Source organism: Punica granatum, chromosome 8 (assembly GCF_007655135.1).
Source record: "Punica granatum isolate Tunisia-2019 chromosome 8, ASM765513v2, whole genome shotgun sequence".
NCBI lineage: Eukaryota > Viridiplantae > Streptophyta > Magnoliopsida > Myrtales > Lythraceae > Punica > Punica granatum.
The window spans coordinates 22,194,137-22,214,929 of NC_045134.1; the positions used below are offsets into that span (position 1 = coordinate 22,194,137).

The 20,793-nt window shown below is 39.1% G+C and overlaps 3 protein-coding genes across 3 annotated transcripts in view; 1 reads left to right on the top strand and 2 right to left on the bottom strand.

Moving 5' to 3' along the window:
• Positions 1 to 20,793, top strand: part of LOC116215983 (putative disease resistance protein RGA4) — a 198,359-nt gene that overhangs the window by 144,696 nt on the left and 32,870 nt on the right. The window lies entirely within an intron of this gene.
• On the bottom strand, positions 12,172 to 14,029 carry LOC116188846 (putative Peroxidase 48). Its single transcript, XM_031518307.1, has 4 exons — positions 13,639 to 14,029; positions 12,904 to 13,095; positions 12,644 to 12,809; positions 12,172 to 12,447 (listed from the first exon to the last, which is right to left on the bottom strand). The coding sequence occupies exons 1-4, from the start codon at positions 13,978 to 13,980 to the stop codon at positions 12,266 to 12,268; spliced, it is 882 nt and encodes a 293-aa protein (XP_031374167.1). The 5' UTR covers positions 13,981 to 14,029; the 3' UTR covers positions 12,172 to 12,265.
• LOC116215988 (beta-glucosidase 11-like) lies at positions 15,681 to 20,345 on the bottom strand. The gene is made up of 13 exons (XM_031551852.1): positions 20,022 to 20,345; positions 19,799 to 19,862; positions 19,646 to 19,701; positions 19,200 to 19,275; positions 18,794 to 18,865; positions 18,607 to 18,694; positions 18,123 to 18,381; positions 17,765 to 17,880; positions 17,338 to 17,555; positions 16,913 to 16,941; positions 16,706 to 16,793; positions 16,506 to 16,596; positions 15,681 to 16,138 (listed from the first exon to the last, which is right to left on the bottom strand). The coding sequence occupies exons 1-13, from the start codon at positions 20,181 to 20,183 to the stop codon at positions 15,886 to 15,888; spliced, it is 1,572 nt and encodes a 523-aa protein (XP_031407712.1). The 5' UTR covers positions 20,184 to 20,345; the 3' UTR covers positions 15,681 to 15,885.

Consider the following 20,793-nt stretch of genomic DNA (forward strand, 5'->3'; position numbering starts at 1 on the left):
TTTGTTCAGTTTATTTGCTTAAAGCATGTCTCTGCATAGTCAACAAGTGTTACCAGAGATGGAAAAGTACAAGGGTCTATGTTTAAGTGGAATGCAACACTATTCTATCGGGAAGTGTTAGGAAAGGATGTTTGAAAAACCAACTAAGCTTTCTTGCCAGGACAATTGAAATAAGCAAATAAACCATGAAACGGCCACCAAGAATATTTTACGTGGAAAATTCATGATGTGGGAAAAACCACAGGATCAACAAAATTCAAGAGAATACTCTCTTGGGCCCCCAAAAAAAAGAGAAACGGAGCACCCACAGAGCTCCAATAAAAATTCTGATCGTTCTATAAGAGTTGAAGATGCCATCAAAATTTCATCTCAATCAAAGTGGATTTGACTTTCCGATCGAGATTTGATCTCGCATTTGTCGGATGCCATGGTAGACAAATTTGTAGCTTTGTTCTCTGCCTTCTCTGTTATGTTATGTTGTTTTCGACTCTCTTACTATACTGCATCCTTTTGGCTGAACTAAACCCTCAAAAAGATGGGTCTTGAGCCTATTAAAGATTGATTAAGCCTAAGAAAAAGTCTAATGAAAAGAGTTAAAGTCTTCATCCAAATTGAAAGAATAATCCAACTATCTAAACTTCTCCTTAGCCAGAGGTTTTGTCATCATATTAGCTTCATCTCATTAGCATCCACGTTTTCTAGTTTGACAAATTTATGCAGTTTTTGGTTTTGGAATAGAGCCATAATACACTCTATTCCAGGCACAGGTGGACAAATAAGCATTAATTACCCTTCACTCCATAGGCTTGGTCAACAGACTTTGTGCCAACTAGGTGGAATTCTTTTTTCCCCACTCGATTGGCTGCACTTGGCCGTGACATTCCTCACGGCCAACTTTGTAAAATATTTTTTTTTCGGTTTGAATCCTGGTATCCGGAAGCCTAATTGGGCCCTGACTAATCCAGTCGAGCCGGGTCGGCCCACTAAGGGGTAAAACTCTCCCAGCGTGAATTTTCTGCATCCAAAAAGACTCGAACTCGAGACCTTGCTTAAGCGAAACAAGCGCCGAACCGCTTGAACCAACCCACGTTGGTTTTGTAAAATATTTTTTTATTCCATTCTCACTTGTCTTTTGGGCCGAAATATACGCATAGTCGCATAATTCTACCTATATGTACACGAAAATATATCATCACCTGCCATCGATAATGCCATAAATTATTAGAAAAAATAAAAAGAAGAGATTCTCACTCCGTAATATAACATGCATTTGAAACATGCATAAATCTCCATTAATGTCTAACATACCATACATTTATAAGCCATATGTTGCTCTATACATTTATATATATATATATATATATATTACAAAGTAGGCCTCGAGGACCAACGTGGGTTGGTTCAAGCGGTTCGGCGCTTGTTCCGCTTAAGCAAGGTCTCAGGTTCGAGTCTTTGTGAATGCAGAAAATTCACGCTGGGAGAGTTTTACCCCTTAGTGGGCCGACCTGGCTCGACTGGATTAGTCGGGGCCCAATTAGGCTTCCGGATACCAGGATTCAGACCGAAAAAAAGTAAGCCTCGAGGAATGCCGGGGGCGAGTGCAACCAATTGAGTAGAGAAAAAAAAATTCCACCAAATTAGAAGTGAGGAATTTCAACCAAACATATGGAGTGAAGGTTAATTGATACTTATTTGTCCTATTGTGCCTGGAATAGAGTGGAGTATAAAACAAAAAATTGCATTCGACTTCAACGCATCTCTAATGTGGTAAAATTTAATATCGATATGCTTTGACCTCAAATGAAAAGTGAGATTCTTTCAAATATGAATAGCATTTCAGTGATCATAATAAAAAACGTACCTCTTTTGCTTAAAGTTCAACTTTTGCAGCACTTTACAACCTTAGGCCGTAATGTGTTTAGCTTTATGGTTAAATAAATTGATGCACTTTTGAGATAGCTACTCCCACAAAACTCATCAAGTATCTCGAGGTAGAATCAATATCTCCAACTATATCCTCATACGTATAGCCTAATAACTTTGGTTTTACTCGCACCAAAGTATAAACACACCTTGGATGTTCCTTTGAGATATCTCATGATCTACTTGACCATATTCCAGCACTCTTTCTCTAGGTTAGATAGAGAAAACGACTAACCATATACAGACCATGGATAGACCATGGCGTATATGACACTCCCTTCGGTTACCATGACATTACAACCTTCAGTTACCGAAGTTAGAGCAATGCACTTTTGAAGCCTCGACTACCATGAGATAGCTCCTCTATAAAAATTATCAAATATCCTGAGGTAGAATCAACGTCTCCAACCATATATGCATCTGTATAGCTTACTAAATTTGGTTTACTCGCGCCAAAGCATAAATACATCTTGGATGCTCCTTAGAGATACTTCATGATCCAATTAACCCTTTCCCACTCCTCTTTCTCCGGATTAGAGAGAAAATGAATAACAGACTATGGGTATCGTGGCATACATCAAACTCCCTATAGCTGATGTGTAAGGAATTTTTTTTCATCTGTTCTTTCTCTTTCTCACTTGTAGGCATTAATTCGAGCTATGTTTGAAGTGAAAATTAAGTGGTGATAATATTGGTTTTGCATTACCCATGTTGAATTGATCTAGACTCTTCTCAATATACTTCTCTTGAGAAAATCAAAGTTTCCCTCTGGATCTACTTTGCTGGTCCCAGATCCTTTTATTCCAAAGGACTCGCTGAGCTCTTTCTTTAAATATGCAATCTTGCTCATATCATGACCACCAAGTAGCATATCATAAGTCATTGTCCCTTTCTTTTTCCTTTTCCTTTTTAAATTCCTCAATCTCGCCTTTTGGCTATTTAGAATTTGATGGTGATGAGTACGCAAGATTGCATATCTAAAGAAAGAGCTTTGCAAAGTCTTTTGCCATGAAGGCCTTGAGACTAGCGAAGCTAATCCATAGAATGCAAGTGGGAAAGTTTGATTTTCACAACATCGAGAATATTTTGGATCAATTTGAAAAAAAAATTAAAAAAATTCATGTCGTTAGTGGGCCCCTAAACATGTGTCCAGTTACCGTAGGCTCGCAAAAAATTGGGATCGGTCTCAATTTCACCTCTCTCCAATGGGGACTTCAGGGATCCAAATTTTGTGCGGGGACTAGTAAATGGGACTCCCAAATTTTAGGGCCCCATTAAAGAGAAATGTGAAATTGAAACAGATCCAAACTTAAAAAGGAATTGATCCCAGTTTTTTGGAGGCCAACGAAAATTGGATATATGACTATATGTCCAAGGACTACCGACATGATTTTGTTTATTCTTTTTATTTTAAAGTTGAATTGTTGGTTGTCACAACTGCAACCATTTTTTCTTTTTAAGTAGCTCGACGGCAAGTTATTTTTTATGGAGATACTATGACGGTTGACTAAAAGGACATATATTTTTTATTTCAACTAGATTTTACTAGATAAATCTATATGGTACACATGTTCATAATTTATATTCGAAGATTCACCGCTCATATTTTGCCTTTTGATATTTTCGCTATACATCTTTTTGACGACGTTTGGTCATGTTCGTGAACGAGTTGAATCCGCTTCGACATGAAACCAAATCGATTCGACTGGTTCAATAACATTCAATCACGAAGACGGCTTAGATATTTGTCATGAAGAAAAGTCTGCGTTGAATACCGATTCCAACTTACTCCATTGTTACAAGCATAGATTTGTGATTCAGATGCATGCCCATCAACAGCATCGGACCTGATCAATGATTGGGGATGGAAAATCCATCTGTCCTACAGAGCTTCCAAGGTTATCGATGCTTTGGTGAAGACCAATAGAACGAAGGGTGCTTCTTCCCCAGGATATATTGTTGTGGGTACTGTTGTATAACCCTTGGCATCACGATCAAGTACCATCTTGTATGAGATTTCTCGGGAGTTCACATAATCAGTCCCACTGAAGATGTTGTAGGCGGCTCGGCGGCCCCGGGTCCTCAATACCCTCGTTCCAATGTAGAACATCATCGAGTCATGAATTTCTAACTTGATGTTTAGTTTTCATTATTGTATATGTTACGAACTTATTAGTGCACCTTCCTACCAACGCAGGGTAGCCTCATCACTGACCGTGAACAAAGTGTCGCATCTTTGGGGGCTGGTAGACCCGAGAAACGTATATTGACCGGAAGTGTATCTGAAAGTCTTCCCAAGATCTCACGTACTCGCACTTACATGCATGGACATGTTAGTGGTAAACATGATCCACAATGATCTTACAAGACTTTCACTTACATGCATTTTAATTGATTATTACTCAACAATAGTGAATAAGTAACACTCATTGAATATTTAGTCATTATCCGGACATCCAAAATATCTCATCCTTTGACTGCTTAAACAAGAATCACGATAAGGCAATTAGACACGTCGACAGAAAGCAAGTATATATAATGATAAACGTGATAGAGCCAAAAATAACCTGTGGGACAGCTCTCTCTCCCTTTTTTTTAAAAAAAAATTGAGTCGTTGACAATATTTGTTTAACTTAATTTTGATTTCACAGCGTACGTTGGTTTAAGCGATTCGGTATTTGTTCCGCTTAAATAAAGTCTCGGGTTCGAGTCTTTGTGAATGCAAAAAATTCGCGCTGGGAGAGCTTTACCCCTTAGTAGGCCGACTCGACTGGATTGAATTAGTCGGACCCAATTAGGCTTCCGGATACTATGATTCACACCAAAAATTTTAATTTCCTTCTATTTTTCTATAAATACTAACCATTTCCAACTTGTTTCTTCAAAAAATCTACTCCTACAAATTCTACTCACTCTACAAATTGTATTCCACAAAAAAATGGATCCAAATCTATTTAGTTTTAATTCTTTTCTCAATTATTTGCAAAAAATTTCAACTTTCCTAAATCAATTATATGTAATCAATAATTTAATTTTACCTTTTAGCTGAAATTATAATAATATTACATGTACAACAGCATAGAAAATGTTTGACATTACAAACTAGATCTGTTCGTTTTTTATTTTTCCTTGGAAATGAAACATGCTTGTATAATTAAATCAATTATATGTAATTAATAATTTAATTTTTTACCTTTTAGTGAAATTATAATAATATAACAAAACAACATAGAAAATGTTTGAGTTTACAAAATAGATCTATTCATTTTTATTCAAAATTATATAAATAGATAAACATACAATAAAATATTTTGGAATAAATTTTTTCCAATAAATATTTTTATTGTAATAGTTATACATATATATGTAATTTAAACAAATTATATAGTTAGTTTGCGGAAATTATGATGAAAATCATGGTCAATATGTAATTAAACTAAGAAAAATTCACTCAAAACATCTATATTTATTTTTATAAATTCTTTGGAATAGAGATAATTTAGAGTTTACTCTATAACATTAACAATTGTATAATTGAAAACTTTCAAGATCTTTTTGTGTGGAATATTTGGCGAAAAAGTAAAATTCAAATTTAAATTTTTAAATAATAAAATAAATATATTAAAAAAATTATTTATATTTAAGCACGATTTTAGATTCTTTACATGTCCTGGGAGTCAGAGTTGAATTCTTGGAACCGAATTGCATTGAAACAGCAATTATGAAATTGATGCTTGCTACTTTTGGTTCTTTAATTCCACGTAACGGAATAGTAGTGGGCCTGGCTAGACGATCTCACAATGCTCAGTTGTTGAATGAAATTTTCTTGATTTTTTGAGATTTTTAGACAATTTTTTAACTTTTTCAAAATATATTGGTATAAATTTGTATGACCATTCATTATTTTCTCAGATAGTGAAAATTTTGGATTATTCATGTCTACAGGGGAAGGGAATAATTGCATCAACTGGGTCGCCTGTAGAGCCATCTCTTTGCCTTTCGAGTTTCATAGACTTTACTCTGTGCCTAACGGTTTAGATCCTCTATTGTTGGGCAATTTTTCATGGGCCCCTATATCCCGTCTATGCGTAGTCTTTAATTTGCTTTTGGGCTTTTCCCCTGTTCAATCCTACCAAAAAAGAAAAGAATCTTTTTATTTTTAATTTTTTAAAAAACTTATTAATATAAATTGGTGCGACCGGTCGTTATTTTCTTGACTTTTTGAGAATAAATCTTTAAACATACAAATATAGATTTGTGGAACTGGTCATTTATTTTATAAGGCTTTTGAGCTTTTTTTAAACAATTTTTTAAAATTTTGAAACATATAGATTTAAATGTATGGCCATTTAAAAAAAATTATGAAAAGATCCAAATAAAACAAATCTTGTAAGATCATATTTACTTTTCAAAAAATAAATTGGATCATATTTTCATGTGTTATATATTTACTTTTCAAAAAGAAAATCATAATATATTTTTATGGATATAGATATGTTTTGTTGTCCATATTATATTATGTGTGATACATTATAAATAGCGGAGACACAATGTAATACAATATAATTGTGACATTGTCGAAGACAAAAGACATGCCGTCATGATTGGAATTTTTTCTTTTATCTTTTCATGCATAATCATGATAATGTTGAATTTTTCAAGACTATATTGATTTATCTTCTTTTATATAATTTTTCTTATCTTATTCGTGAAATCAAATTACTAAGTTTTAATATCTGATAATATATTGTCATTGATTGTAGATCGTCACTTTCAACAATTTATAATACATTTTCATAATAAAATTAAAGAAAAATGATCATGATCTATCTCATGCAATACACAAATTTCACGACTAGCATTTAATAAGGTGGAATTGTGGTGGGCCTGTCGGACTAGTTCAATCGAAAATTGGCACCTTGTCCGGTCAATTCCGCCTAGGGATTGAAATGCAGCTTTGGACCGGTGAACCCATCAAACCGGCTGGTTTTTGAACCTATAGAGCCCCAAACGTACCGGATCATTTCATGGTTTCATTCTCTGCTTCTGCTGTTAAGAAAAATAATTGGGGCTAGTGAGGTTTCGAACAAGCAAGCCCTACAAAGGAAAGAGAGCACTTTCTGAACCTTTCCTTTGAATATGACTTTTTCTTTTTGAAGTATCTCATATTTATTATTATATATCACACTTTTCCCTATTTGTAAAAGTATTTTTTAAATTTTTAATTGAACGTGCAGTCCGACTCATTGAACCCTCGGTTGGACCCAAAACACCCATGCACTCATACTTCAACCAGTTCAATGTCGTGGTTCTGATAAGACCGCTCAAAACTCTAGACTGCTGAATGGAATTTTTCTTGAATATTTTATTTTTGATTTTTATTATAATTTAAAATAAGAAAGTATTTATTATTTTAAAAGATACTTCGTGGTTGAATAAAACATTATATTATTTTAATTTTTAGATGAGATACTCTTAGTTACACAATATTTAATAAATCATGAATTTTTGAATTTTAAAATTAAATGAGTATTTTTCATAAGTATCTTGATCTTGTTATACCATTACAAATTACACTCTATTAGGGACCAGAAAATTGGTCCGACTCGTTTGGCCTGACTTACCGTCCTACCCCACAATGATACTCCAAGTTGGGTAACTAAATCCTATTGAAGATACTTATCTCATATATCTCTTAATATCTTTGATATTATCTCTTGAATATTATACTGATATACATATCTTATTTACGAGATATTATTTCCTATCTCTAACCACATATATGGAAAGTACATATGTTTGTTATATGCAATCAAATATTTTATATAGATTACGATATCTCGATACAGATATCTCGAGACTTTTATAAATACCTATCCAATTACCCCTAAATATGAAGTTTAATTCCCTTTACTTTATGAGCACATTCTCATTTAAGCATTGGATAGGGAAATCGAGATTCCTTCTCGTTCTTTCCTTTTTGCAAGTCGTTTTGTGGTGTTCTAGGAGGCTTGGAGCTCGTGACCTGAAGTTTCCAAGATCGGATTTTTCTGAACCCCAACATTGGTGCCTATGTGGGAAACGGCACAAAAAGTCATCACGTCAATTGTTTTCGACCACCTAAATGAAACAATGGTTTTGAATAGGACTGCGGCCACCACTCAAGCTTGGAACGACAGGCATCGAGGGGCTCTTAACCCTCCATGATAGACTGCATTCGACAATCCGACGCAATCGAATCATCAAGATCCGCCACCGCCACAACGTGGCCCGAACGTGATTCGACTAGATCAACTAACGCCTAATATTTGAGCAACAGTGGAGCCAATCATCATGACCTCTCAAGACCCTCAGGCTAACTTGGACAATCATGTGGTGGCGAACTAAAGGTTGAACCAGGTAGAAGAAGATGTTGTCTCCTCCGAGCGTCGACACAAACTCCACTGAGAAGGGAGCTCTGAGAAGCTGCCTAGCAACATGCCTTCGCTAATTACACTTCCTTCTGGACCAATTGCGGCCCTCTCTTCTGAAGAAGTCCAATGCCTCATTGAGGAGAAGGTTGCAAAAGCCATTCAAGCTACTGAGCTAAAGTAGTTGGGCCTTCAATCTCCTATTGAGAATCTTCAATCCTCTTTGTCCTCAACACCAAGGTATCTCGTAGATTTAATTTTCCTCAAATAACTCCTTTTGATGGAAAAATAGATCCAGTTAACCATGTGCGTCGTCACATCACACGCTTCTTGGAAGAAGTGCTTCTTAGAACCTCCAATGCTTGTTGTTTCGTGGGACCTTCACTGGGATTGCCTCCAACTGGTTTCACTCGTTAATTCCTAGCTTCATCTTCAAGCAATTGTAGGAGTTTTTCATCCAGAGATTCACGACAACTCGATGAGCGAAACGTTATCTGAATGAGTTATTCACCATGGAGCAGAAAGAGGGAGAGACACTTTGAGCGTGGTACGAGCGCCTTTTCAAGGTCGCCACCGAGATAGAGAGCTTGATAGCGAAGTGATGTCTGCCTTCCAAAGAGGCCTCAGGAAAGGGGCTCAAGAAGAGTCTTACCGTTACACCTTTACAGGACTTTGCTGATCTTGCAGCTCGTGCCTAGAAAATCATAAACCTGGAAGAATCTCTCTCGAGTCAGAATGAACATGCAGGAGAGAAACGAAAGGACCATCCCAGAAGTGAAAGAAAGATAAAGCGAAGCCCACCTTGACAGTTTGAGAAGTTTACGCCCCTCAATTCATCTAGGTCTATTGTGCTCTATGAAATTGAACGCCAAGATCTAGCCTCTCCACCAAAAGTTTTCAAGAAAAGAGACATGGGTCGCGAGTCCGACAAGCACTATCACTACCATAAAACTTGGGGACATGACACTGAGATCTCCTAAGCATTGCAAAACGACATAGAGAAGCTGATTCAAGCGAGACACCTACGGTCATTTATTCAGGGACGGGGTTGAGAGGGACGCTCGTGAAGCCCTCCTTGTTCTCAAACCCTTGATCATAGAGCATCGCAAGAAGGCACTCCATGAGGATTAATTCATTAGTGATCCTATTTTTTATCATTTACTTTGCTTATCTCTAGGCATAGGATGTTTTTTCATTTGATAGTTCTTTTACTTTGAGCATCGCAAGTGCTTGAATATCAGTTTCAATTTATAAGCTCCAGCTTTGACAAGATGCTCGCTCTACATGACTACTGTCACCATTGCCTAACTCTTTGAGGATTTAGGCCTCTGATTTCTACACCAGTGGATTAAAGAGCTTTCGATTTCTACACCGAAGGATCCCGATAGGCTCTCACTTTCTATAGGGAAGGGGCCCGCCCTTTCTATTGCGATTTCTCACCTCTAATTATGGATCACACTCCTCGCTTTCTACACTGAGGATACAATGGTCTTCACTTTCTATAGTGAAGGGCCCCTTGCTTTCTACAGCACGAAGATTCCTCAAATTTGTTTGGGGATCACGACCATTGTTTTCTACAACAGTGGATCTTGGCATTCCTTTTTTGCGAAGGGTTTATCGCTTTCTACATCGATAGATCTCCTCACCTCTACATTGAGGACCATGGCTTTCACTTTCTACAGCGATGGAATACTGGCATTCACTTTCTACAACGAAGGTCCCTTCACTTTCTACAGTGATGGGATACCTCACATCAAAAGACGTGATAGACTCAACACACAACATCACTCCAGCGACGACATAAAAAGGCCATCTTCTGCGATGAGATATCAACTACACTAATCTACTCCTACGACCTCTCGAAGCTCGAGCTCAGGGGAGTAGGGGGCTTATGTTAGGTACTAGAAAATTGGCCTGACTTGTTTGGCCAAACTTATTGTCTTGGGCCCACATTGATACTCCAAGTTGGATAACTAAATCCTATTGAGAATATTTCTCTCATATATCGCAGATATCTTTGATATTATCTTTTGAATATTTTACTGATGTACATATTTTATTTACGAGAGATTATTTTCTATCTCTAACCACATATATTGAAACTATATCTACTTGTTATGTGCAATCAAATATCCTATATAGATTATAATATCTCGATACAGATATCTCGAGACTTCTATAAATACTCCCTAGGTACTCCTAAATCCGAAGTTCAATTCCCTTTACTATCCGAGCACATTCTCATTTAAGTAGGAAATCAGGATTCTTTCTCATTCTTCCCTTTTTGCAGGTCGTTCATGCTGTGTTCTAGGAGGCTTGAAGCTCGTGACTTGACGTGTTCAAGATCAGATTTTCCCGGACCCCAACACACTAAGCCGTGCAACACCAGACTGCACGACTAGTTACAAAAGTAGTACAAGCAAATGGGGTGAGGGACGTTATGATCTCTGCAATATAATGAAGATAAGAGAGAATTTTGATTTTGTAAAAGAATCTTGAACTTACAAATCTGCATGTTTCGATTATTTGTTGACATAATTAGCATGTGTTGAAGTTCGATATATGATATAGTCTCGATAAGAAAATACTTAACGCTTTGAGCCGTGTTATGAACTTATAACAGACGATTGCTCATTCAGGCATTCAGACAATCCTCAATCTTCTCCCTTTATAAGTGATGATTGCATTGCAGTATCTTCTATTTATTAGATGTGTTGGATGTATCATTTCTAAGGAATACTCTACCCAAATTTTTTTTTTTAATGTCATTTTTTGTTGTGCAGATGTCTGATCAACCGGAAAACAGAAAACCATACTTCAAATCGCACTACAGTCGATTTAATAGGAGCAAGGAGATCCGCTTGCACAAACGGCACCACCACTGCCCATACATCCACACCCGCCATCCATACGGGACATGGGGACAGGACGGACTTTTTGGTCCCTGTGACCATCTTATTTTTCTCTCTTCAATTTCTTCCTCTCTATCCCATCTCGTCTCCTGCTTTCCTATTTTTTCCTATCTCTGTAATCTTCTGCAGGGCATATTTAAGGAGCAGCGTTCTCAATGCAAACTGCAGCATGGTGATTGTGAAAAGGCCCTCAAACTAAAGCTGGCCACCAAAACAAAAGCATCATGGCTTTCTCGAATCAGGGTATATGATCGACTGAGTGTATAAAGATCTAAGCAGTTTATGCAAGGTTTGTACACTTACCAAAGTTTTCGCTCTCTTTTGTTGTATATGAAAATGTTAGATACAATCAATATATTGCATCAGTAACTTTTCTTTTCTTTTCTTTCCTTTTGAGTTCTGCATTACTGTCCTACGATTCAACAGTAATAGAACTTCATAGAAAAAGTCTTTAGGAAAAAAGAAATGCTAGAAGCAGAGGTTTGCAAAAACGAACGATAATCTACTGAACGGCGTGAGCAGGACGCAAATCCAATAGATTCTGCCTCGACATCATCATGATATCTCCATTTGGGCCCACAGTTTCTCCCCTCAAGAACGTGGAGTACCAATGCGCAGAGTACTTCGGGTACCTCCTCAGATCCGGGTCATCCAAATCGACCTAGTAATGGCAGAAGCTTTATATGTAGCCGTCCAATAACTCAAATACATCGAGGAAGGACCATGTGAAGTACCCTTGTGTTTGAGCCGCTCCTTCCAATTTAAACGAGTCACATATATGAGATGCATCACGAAGAAAAATGCAAGGAAGAAAATCACCGTCCAACTCAAACTTCATGCCGAACCACTAAAAACCCAAACGAATTCTATAAAGAGTTGATGAATGGTGGATCATTCAAAGTCCTAACATAGACCAGAGAACAATATATGGGGCAGTCCTAAAATTATGTCAAACATGCCCTAGCGCTTGATCTCATGCAACCTTGGAGCAGTTGACCCGAACTTCGCCGTTGGGTACTGTCAAGACCTGCAGGCTCTAACAGAAGGTGATGGAGATGACGCTGAAGGAAATTTGCTGCATCGGGATCTCATCAGGTTTAGGAATCCGCTTTCAAGAGATGGGTTGGTCCCGTTTGTCCCAGAAAAATTGTAGAGAAGATTCTCAAAGAACTTGCAGTGAATCGAGCCAATACCATGAGCACCTAAGATTAAGATCATGTATGCTTTCCATTAATTTGAAATCAATTCTTAGCAAGATAACAAACCATGAATGTGGCTAGCTAGAGTGCAAGCGTTAAGCTAACAACTCAGCTCAGTAATGCTGCACATAAGAATGAGAAGGGTGTGGAAATTGTCGAGCTAAAGTTGGAATTGAGGTAGAAATTAATCGATCATTACGTAGGAGACTGACAGTGTCCCGCTCATCGGATCCCCGTGATCCAGAAGACACGAGAGTTTCCGAGAGATCACTAAAAGGTGAAGGAAGCTGATATTCCGCCAGTTCTGCATATGAAATCATCTTGTCTCTTCTACCCGGTTGCAAAGGATAGAATGAACCACGTGCCTGCGATTTAGTCATTTCTCAGGAAATCAATTGCTAATAAACCAATGAAATCAACCATTGCATAGATAATAGAATAAGGGTGAGAGGGTGTTACCGTAAGAATCGCTTCCCGAGCAGCCAAGACCAAAATATCAGCACAGGACACTATTCTGGGGCATACTCTTTCCGTCTCGAACTTGATGGCATCTATTACGTCGTAACTGGCCTTCAACAATTCGTTGGGCGATGCGTCTTTCTCCGATGCCATTCCACTAACTGGGTCCAACAGGATAGAGGCGTCACATCCCTGGATACAAGAAGGAAATATATTACCATTAAAGCCAAGAAAAGTTTAGAGCAGATAAAGATATAAAACGAAATCAAAGAGTTAAAGAAGAAACTGCATCTAGCTAGAGCCGAGTCGACCCAGAACCAAATCTTGATCGGTTATATTAACAGTGCACTTTCTAATTAATGGAGAAGAAAGCTGATCCTACAGTACAAGAGAGTGAGAAGTCATGCTAAAAGAACTGAATCGTAAAGAGAACTATGAATAATATAATCACAAGTATGCATATATATCACCATGCTTGGAGGAGACTCCGACTCGGTGCTAAAACACCAGATTATGCGAAAACGCAATGAAAACTTCACAAACTTATAGAAGCTGGCAGAGCAATCTTTTTAACTAACTCTGTGAGTATCGAATTGAAAATGTCCGCATATAATCAGCATGGGGAGGTAACCAGCAACAGAGACTCTTCCGTTCTCTACGAGCGATCGACGAGGGAGAAAACAGAGCGGCAAAGCTTCCTACGAAAGAACACAAACGAGGAAACGAAACACCCACCTCAACGAAGCAGTCGTGGAAAGATAGCCGGAGAAGAGACGGAATAATGCGAGGCCGGACTCGGTAAAAGTACTCCTGGATGATCCTCCTCTCAACCTGGGGGCAAGACTCCCGATAGTAATGGTACTCGAGTCCGTCCCCGAGGGGATCTTCACGGGAGGGTTCGGAGAGTAACATAACCCGGTCAGGGTCATCGAAGTACCGAGAGGGGTTCCACCTTCTGATTTGGGTCACGTTCCTCCATCTGGACTTCTTCCATTGGGGGTCCATACCCATAGTGGTGGTGTAGACGAGGAGGAGCATGAAGGTGAAGAACCTCATCATGTGCTTCCATAAATCCATCTTTCTTTAGGGAAAGGAAGTTCTTTGCCGTGGAAAAGGGAAACTCCGTCTGCTCTGCTCTCTCTGGCTGATGGATTCGGTTTCTTGAGAAATGAAGATGACAGTTGAAGGCAGGATCGGTTGTGGCGGGAAGGAGAAGGGGAAGAAGGCATGCAGAATGACGAAAATGCCCTTTCAACTACGGACATCGGACTTGGACGGGCCCGCCCGTTGCAATAGCTGACCCGACCCGCCTATTTTAGACCCAGATTTTGCTGTTCTGATGAGTCCTCGATGAACTTTTACATGAAAAAGCTCAAAATGCCCTGTATCATTCACCTAACTCAATCGACCTGCCTTCAGCGTCTGAAAACTAATCGCTATCGCATCCACCGCACTTTTGTTGTCATCGGTCAAAGTGACATACACATTTTCCGGCTAACCCATCCTCCATAGTCATCTTCCAGATCCTGTGGAAGATCGAAGTTATATGATCTTACATGTGGCGGTATTCCTGCACCGGAATGCATAGCATGTTAGTACGAGAGATAGGAATGTGTATAGATAAGAAATGAGCTTTGGGTCACTTGTTATGGGAAGATCATCGATACATGCATACCGTATTTGATTAGTTCATTAATGAGGTTGTTGTAGTACTGTAAATCCTTCGAATTTACTGGGCCCCTACTATCATGTGTAAAGTTTTCACTAGACCTGTAAGCAATTCACTCTCAACAATCTAAAAAGAAAAAGGACAGCATGAGCGCTAAAGATAGACCCCGTAACGATCTTGTAGACAAAACCGATCTAACTAAACCATATGAATATCGACCGTTTGACTATTTTGAGGTATCCACGATTCTTAGTACTGACAGAACTACTCTAGTGAGGCAAAGGTTACAATAGAGGTGGTTGGCGACCTCGACTGGAGGGGGTGGTGGCCGCAATCAGGCCCCCACCGCCAGCCTTCTCCCCCATTTCTTCTGGTTTAGTTCGAATCTCCTTTGTCTTTTTCTTTTTTTTTAAAAAAAATTTAGAATTACTTTTTTATTAAATATAAAATCATGTGAGGTCGAATCGTTCAACCATGTTGCACCGAGTGACACCTTAAGCCCACGGAGGCCATTACAGTTAGAATGAACGCGATAATTGACGTTGTTCTATACGCACAACTGAATTCGAAAATCATATTTTTCTGTGTTATTTTTCAAAGTTCGTACTAGAATTAGAAAGAAAAAAGAAATGTAAAACCCATGCTTTTTTAGGTAAGCCTTTTGTTTTTTGTTGTGCAGATGTCTAATGAACCGAAAAAACCATAGTTCAGATTGCACTGCGGTCAGTTAATAAGAGCAGGGTGATCCGCTTGCACGACTCCAACGGGAAGGCCGCCATCGCTGCCTATGCATCCACACTCGCCATTCGGGCCACGGGGACTGGACGGACTTTTCTGTCGTTGTGCCCATCTTATTTTTCTCTCAATTTCTTCCCCTCTATCTCATAGTCTCCTATTTGCCTATTTTTGCCTATCTATGTCCTCTTCTGCAGGGCATTTTTGGGGAGCATGAGTGATTACTGCATTCACAAATGCGAACTGCAGCGTGGTGATCGTGAAAAAGCCCTCAAACTAAAGCCGACCACCAAAACAGAAACATCATGGGTTTGTCGAATCACGGTATATTGATCGACCGAGTTTATAATGATCCAAAGCAGCTTATGCAAGGTTTGTACACTTACCAAAGTTTTTGCTCTCTTTTATTGTACATGAAATGTTAGATACAAACAATATATTGCATCAGTAACCTTTTTTTTTTTTTTGAGTTCTGCATTACTATTCTAAAGATTCAGCTGTAATAAAACTTCATAGAAAAAGTCTTTAGGATAAAAGAAATGCTAAAAGCGGAGGAATTTGCAAAAACGAACGAGAATCTACTGAACGGCACGAGCACGATGCGAATCCAACAGATTGTGCTTCGACATCATCTTGATATCTCCATTTGGGCCCACAGATTCTCCCCTCAAGAACTTAGAGTACCAATGCGCAGAGTACTTGGGGTACCTCCTCAGATCCGGGTCATCCAAGTCGACATAGTAATGACCGAAGCTTGATCCGTAGCCGTCCAATAACTCAAATACATCAAGGAAGGACCATGTGAAGTATCCCCTTGTGTTTGAGCCGTTCCTTTCCATTGAACAAAGTCACATATATAAGATGCATCAAGAAGAAAATTGCATGGGAGAAAATCATTGTCCGACTCAGACTTCGTTATATAATTTGCTGAACCTCCAAAAACCCGAACAGATTCTATATAGAGTTGATGAATGGTGGACATTCGAAGTCCTAATATCGACCAGAGAACAATATACAGTGCAGTCCTGGAGTAGCACATGTATCAAAGAGCTACTAAGCAGAACAAGCTCCCTAGTCTTTTCCAGGTTACTTTTCTTTTTTATGTTCTTATTTTTCCTGGTTTCTTCTCTAATGCTAACTCTAGTTTTAGAAACAATGAAAACGTTTGAGGCTGATAAGTCCATATGTGGATGTTTACCTCACTGCATCGAGCATGGCCCCCATGTACGCATGAATGTACTTCACCCTTCCTGTGTCATGTAGAGTTGCGTTGCGTGGCGTCCTCGCACCTGCAACAGTAATACAAGACGATATGTATAATCCCGTATTTCTTTCATAAGGAATCACCTTTGTAACACAGGAAAACAATGTGCAGCAAGCTGGAAGAAGGAAAAAGACCGTTTTCGTAGATGAAAACCGGAGGGTTTCGGTAATCTTGCTTGAACATTTCCAGTACTTGTGCAAGACCCCATGGCATCAGGGGAACCTATTTACATGATGAATTCGTGATAATTACTTGTATGGTGAAAAGAAGACTGTATTTAGTAGAATCATAACAACAACATAATCGAACTTCAAATTTGAGAAAGCCATATTTGACATTACCTCAGAGGATCCTGAGATATCCCACCCGGCTGCAAAGACATGAAAACAATTCGAGGGCATTAGTCGATTAGGATTCATTTAGCTTCAGAGAAGTTCATAACACTAGGCTCTGATGGATAAATGTTCATTGATTATGTACTTCAAAGAGCGAGGGTGGAGAAAGTCGATCGAGCAACAACATCAGTTAAAAAATTGCTTTGTTCATTGAGAAAATCTCGATTTTCCTTTTGTTTGCTGATTAGACATTTCTCACAGCTCTTCCACTCCCTTCTTCCCCCTCCATTTCCTTCCTAACCAATTATCAACTAACTCTTAACCATCCGATCCATTAACATCTATCGAACTAAATATATTGAGCCCACATTTTTATCAATAAGATCAGTCAAAAGCTAGACGAAAGTAAAGAGCTACCTAAAAGAACTTACAGAATTCTACAGCCATGTCCAAATTAAAGTCCCGAGGTTCCATATTCAAACTGCTGGACTTGTCTTTGATGTAGATGGAGGTGTAGTGGATCAACCCGATAAAATCGGCAGATCCCTTAACCTCTTTGGACTGAAGGGGGGTGAATTTTGGGAGCCTGGCACCCACGTTCTTCTTCATTATCTGAGGGTAGTCTCCGAATACAAGTGGATCAACCACCCTGTGTTTCAATATCAACTCTCAATAATTTGAAATGAATGGTAATATCTTCGATAATTGCGTAGAACAAAATGGTCGACATTATGAATACTTGCATCAGATTCATACTACCTGGAAAGACTTTTCATACTACTTGGAAAGATTTAAGTCAAAAGGAAATCAACTACCCACAACTCTGAGTCTCATCCATGATCAGAATCCAGATCTTACCAACCAAGTAAAAAATCATTACTCCTTTTTGCTGCAACTACATCCTCTGTGGCATTTGTTAAAGGAAGGGTCCCGAACGTATAAACGTTGATCCCTATAAATCCTTGCTGCTTGGTCTGCATAACCATTTAGTTTCATCACAAAGACATCAAAGCTTAGCTCTAACTGCAAAGAACCCAAAATTCAGACGTACTAGAAGTGCAAATGCTCGAGCAAAATCTTCTGTTCGGTGGTATTTCATACTTGATCAATCATGACAGTTGATAAGCATGAGTACGATTACATTTAATTGTTGTGATCAAGTGGATAGAACAAATTTCTGTGCACTGTGCCTTCATAAATTCCCTTCTTGGTATACCTGGAAGTTTTTCCGGTACAGTTTTGCAGCCGAAGCATGAGAAAGAAGGATATTGTGAACAGCTAGGTACGGCTCGGAAGTGGAGTTGCCATTCGAGCAGTTACGAAACCCAAATGGAGGGGAACACCGCATAGGTGGTGCGATTCCTTGGTCATATCCTCCGATGGCAAATACATTCGGCTCGTTAATGGTGGCCCAGTACTGAACTCTGTCTCCAAACTCTCTGAAGCATACTTCAGCATAGGCTGTAAAGTCTTTTCTGCATCACCGAGAAAAGGACGAGAAATCTTATAATTATCATTTATATGCAGCAAACTAGAAATCAAGCACAAACGTCAATGTATCAGCTTAAGCTTTATCGATGATATCCATCGGGGGCAACGTTTATGTGCTTCATGTTCATCTTTTGGATGCTAATCGGACTTCTCAATGCTGATCAAACTTTTTAATGCTGTTGAGGGGGAAGAGGGTCAAAGTGATGTACACAATTTTCCGGCTAACCCATCCTCCATACTCGTCTTCCAGATCCTGTGGAAGATCAAAATTATATAGAGTTACATGTGGTTGGATTCCTGCATGGAAAAGCAGAACATGTCAGTGTGAGACTGGAATGTGGAAAGAAAAGAAATGAGCTTGAGGTCATTTGTTATGGGAAGATCGTTGATGCATGCCGTGTTTAAGTAGTTCATTGATGAGGTTGTTGTAGTACTGTAAACCCTTCGGATTTACTGGGCCCCTACCATCTGGAGAAAAAAAAGGATGAGCATGAGCACTGATGATAGACTCCGTGATGATCTTGTAGACAGAACCCATCAGACAAAACCAGAGTAATATCAATCATTTGACTATTTGAGGTATCCACAATTCTTAATATTGACAGAACTCTGAGACAAGAATTTGTTGTCCAACTGAATTAGGAGCCATCCGGTTGTACAGGCATGCGAATGGTACATGAGAAGTTTTACAGTATTTCTCGAGTCTGGGAGGAGCGACCAACCCCTGGCCCTGCCGAGTTGTCCACATGAACTAATTTCATCGGGTATGTAGAAGTTCATAATGTTGAAGTAAGTTTCTTACATGGGATGAGTCTAGACCATGAAATAGAGAATCTGTATGCATCAAGGCCTGTTTCCACCATCAGCTGAACATCTTCCTGCAAGATTCCACATGAAACCATCTAAACGTGCAAAAATACTGGACAACTAATTGCCAAATACCAAAAACCGAACTCGGGATACTTGGTCCCCAGTATGGGGAATGACAAGAACCTCATAGAGGCCCAAGTCCGAAATCTGGCGGAGACATCGCTTACAAAATTTGTTCTACAAGCATCATTAAGTTAAAGCGAAAAGTTGCCACAGTGGTTGACAGGTGGAGGATGGTTCTCAATCGGGAACATAAAGTTGTGAAACACGAACTCGTAAAGAAAGACTCGAGTTCCATGATGATAAGTTAACTGAAAGATGTCTCATCAGATACACGGTGCGCAAATCAATGATCGCCGGGGTAGAACTGTTAGTTACCTTGTATTTGTGATATCCATCGCATGCTACATCTCCGGTCGCTCCGTGGACGTATCCTAGAATCAAGTACAAACAACAAACAATTGTATATTCCATTAGCTGTGGTTTGGAAAGTATAAGGAAAAAGGCCAGGAAAAGAACAGAGAAACAGACCAGCATGTGCAAAGGTATCCCAGATGCTGGGAGTCCTCCCATCTTCATCTGCTGCTCCCTCAACCTGACACCAATTACATATATGGATATATATAAAGCCAACTAAAATAAATATACTATATTATAATTACTATATAATATATTATACAAATATATATAAATATTTTGTATGTGTATTTATATTTCATTAAGAAAATGGCAACATTGAAGTCTGCAAAATGACCTGATAAGCAGAGGTGGCTGAACCAAAGACAAAGCCAGGGGGGAAGTCATATCTGCTGAAGGACTCATCATCTGCTGCAGCACTCGAAGACGCCATTAATGCACAACACCTTAGCAGAACAATCACTGCCCATCTGGAATCCATGACTCTCCTCCTAAACATTCCCTAACAGACCACCTTAGCAGAACATTAATCTGCCCAATCAATCTGACATTAAATAGTAGCCTTTGTTATGTGTCTGTATCTGCTAGAGAGAGAGAGAGAGAGAGAAGGCTTATCTGAAGTTGTTGGCTCTAGTCAGTTATGGCCATTCATGGAGAACAGACAAAGACAATTGGTAGAGGACAAGACACATAGAGCCTCTTATGTTATGGGTGAACTTTTGGATGCCCCTGACAATGAGAGACGGAAGAGAGAAGACCATTTGCCTTTTTTGTTTGTGTGACCCACGTAAACCATCGAAAGAGTTCAGCGTGATGCGATGTGAGGGGGAATTTGTGAGTCCTCATCTATCAAATTCGATTAAGAGACCGTCCGCTTGCATTATACTCCTGACATGTTGCAATCATGAAGGCGTCGTGGACAGTAGATATTGTTGCAGCACGCTGCTGTAGGACAGCAACCTGGAAATTTGAGTGCAAGGAGCCGAGCGGATATGCCCTTTGATCTACTAAGGACAATATTTCCCTCTTAAAGGATTGTGCCCGACTCGTTGCCCGGAGGTCCTGCGAGGATCTCCATTGAAGTGGGCCGGAAATCGGGACTACAGACT

Coding starts and splice junctions, on each gene's coding strand:
- LOC116215988 (XM_031551852.1), bottom strand. CDS start 20,183: ATGTTTAGGAGGAGAGTCATGGATTCCAGATGGGCAGTGATTGTTCTG. Junction 17,881..18,122: donor TGTACCGGAAAAACTTCCAG/GTATACCAAGAA, acceptor ATGGTTATGCAG/ACCAAGCAGCAAGGATTTAT. Junction 17,556..17,764: donor AATGATTTTTTACTTGGTTG/GTAAGATCTGGA, acceptor ATTGAAACACAG/GGTGGTTGATCCACTTGTAT.
- LOC116188846 (XM_031518307.1), bottom strand. CDS start 13,980: ATGGATTTATGGAAGCACATGATGAGGTTCTTCACCTTCATGCTCCTC. Junction 12,810..12,903: donor CTCGGGAAGCGATTCTTACG/GTAACACCCTCT, acceptor ACTAAATCGCAG/GCACGTGGTTCATTCTATCC. Junction 12,448..12,643: donor GGACACTGTCAGTCTCCTAC/GTAATGATCGAT, acceptor TCTTAATCTTAG/GTGCTCATGGTATTGGCTCG.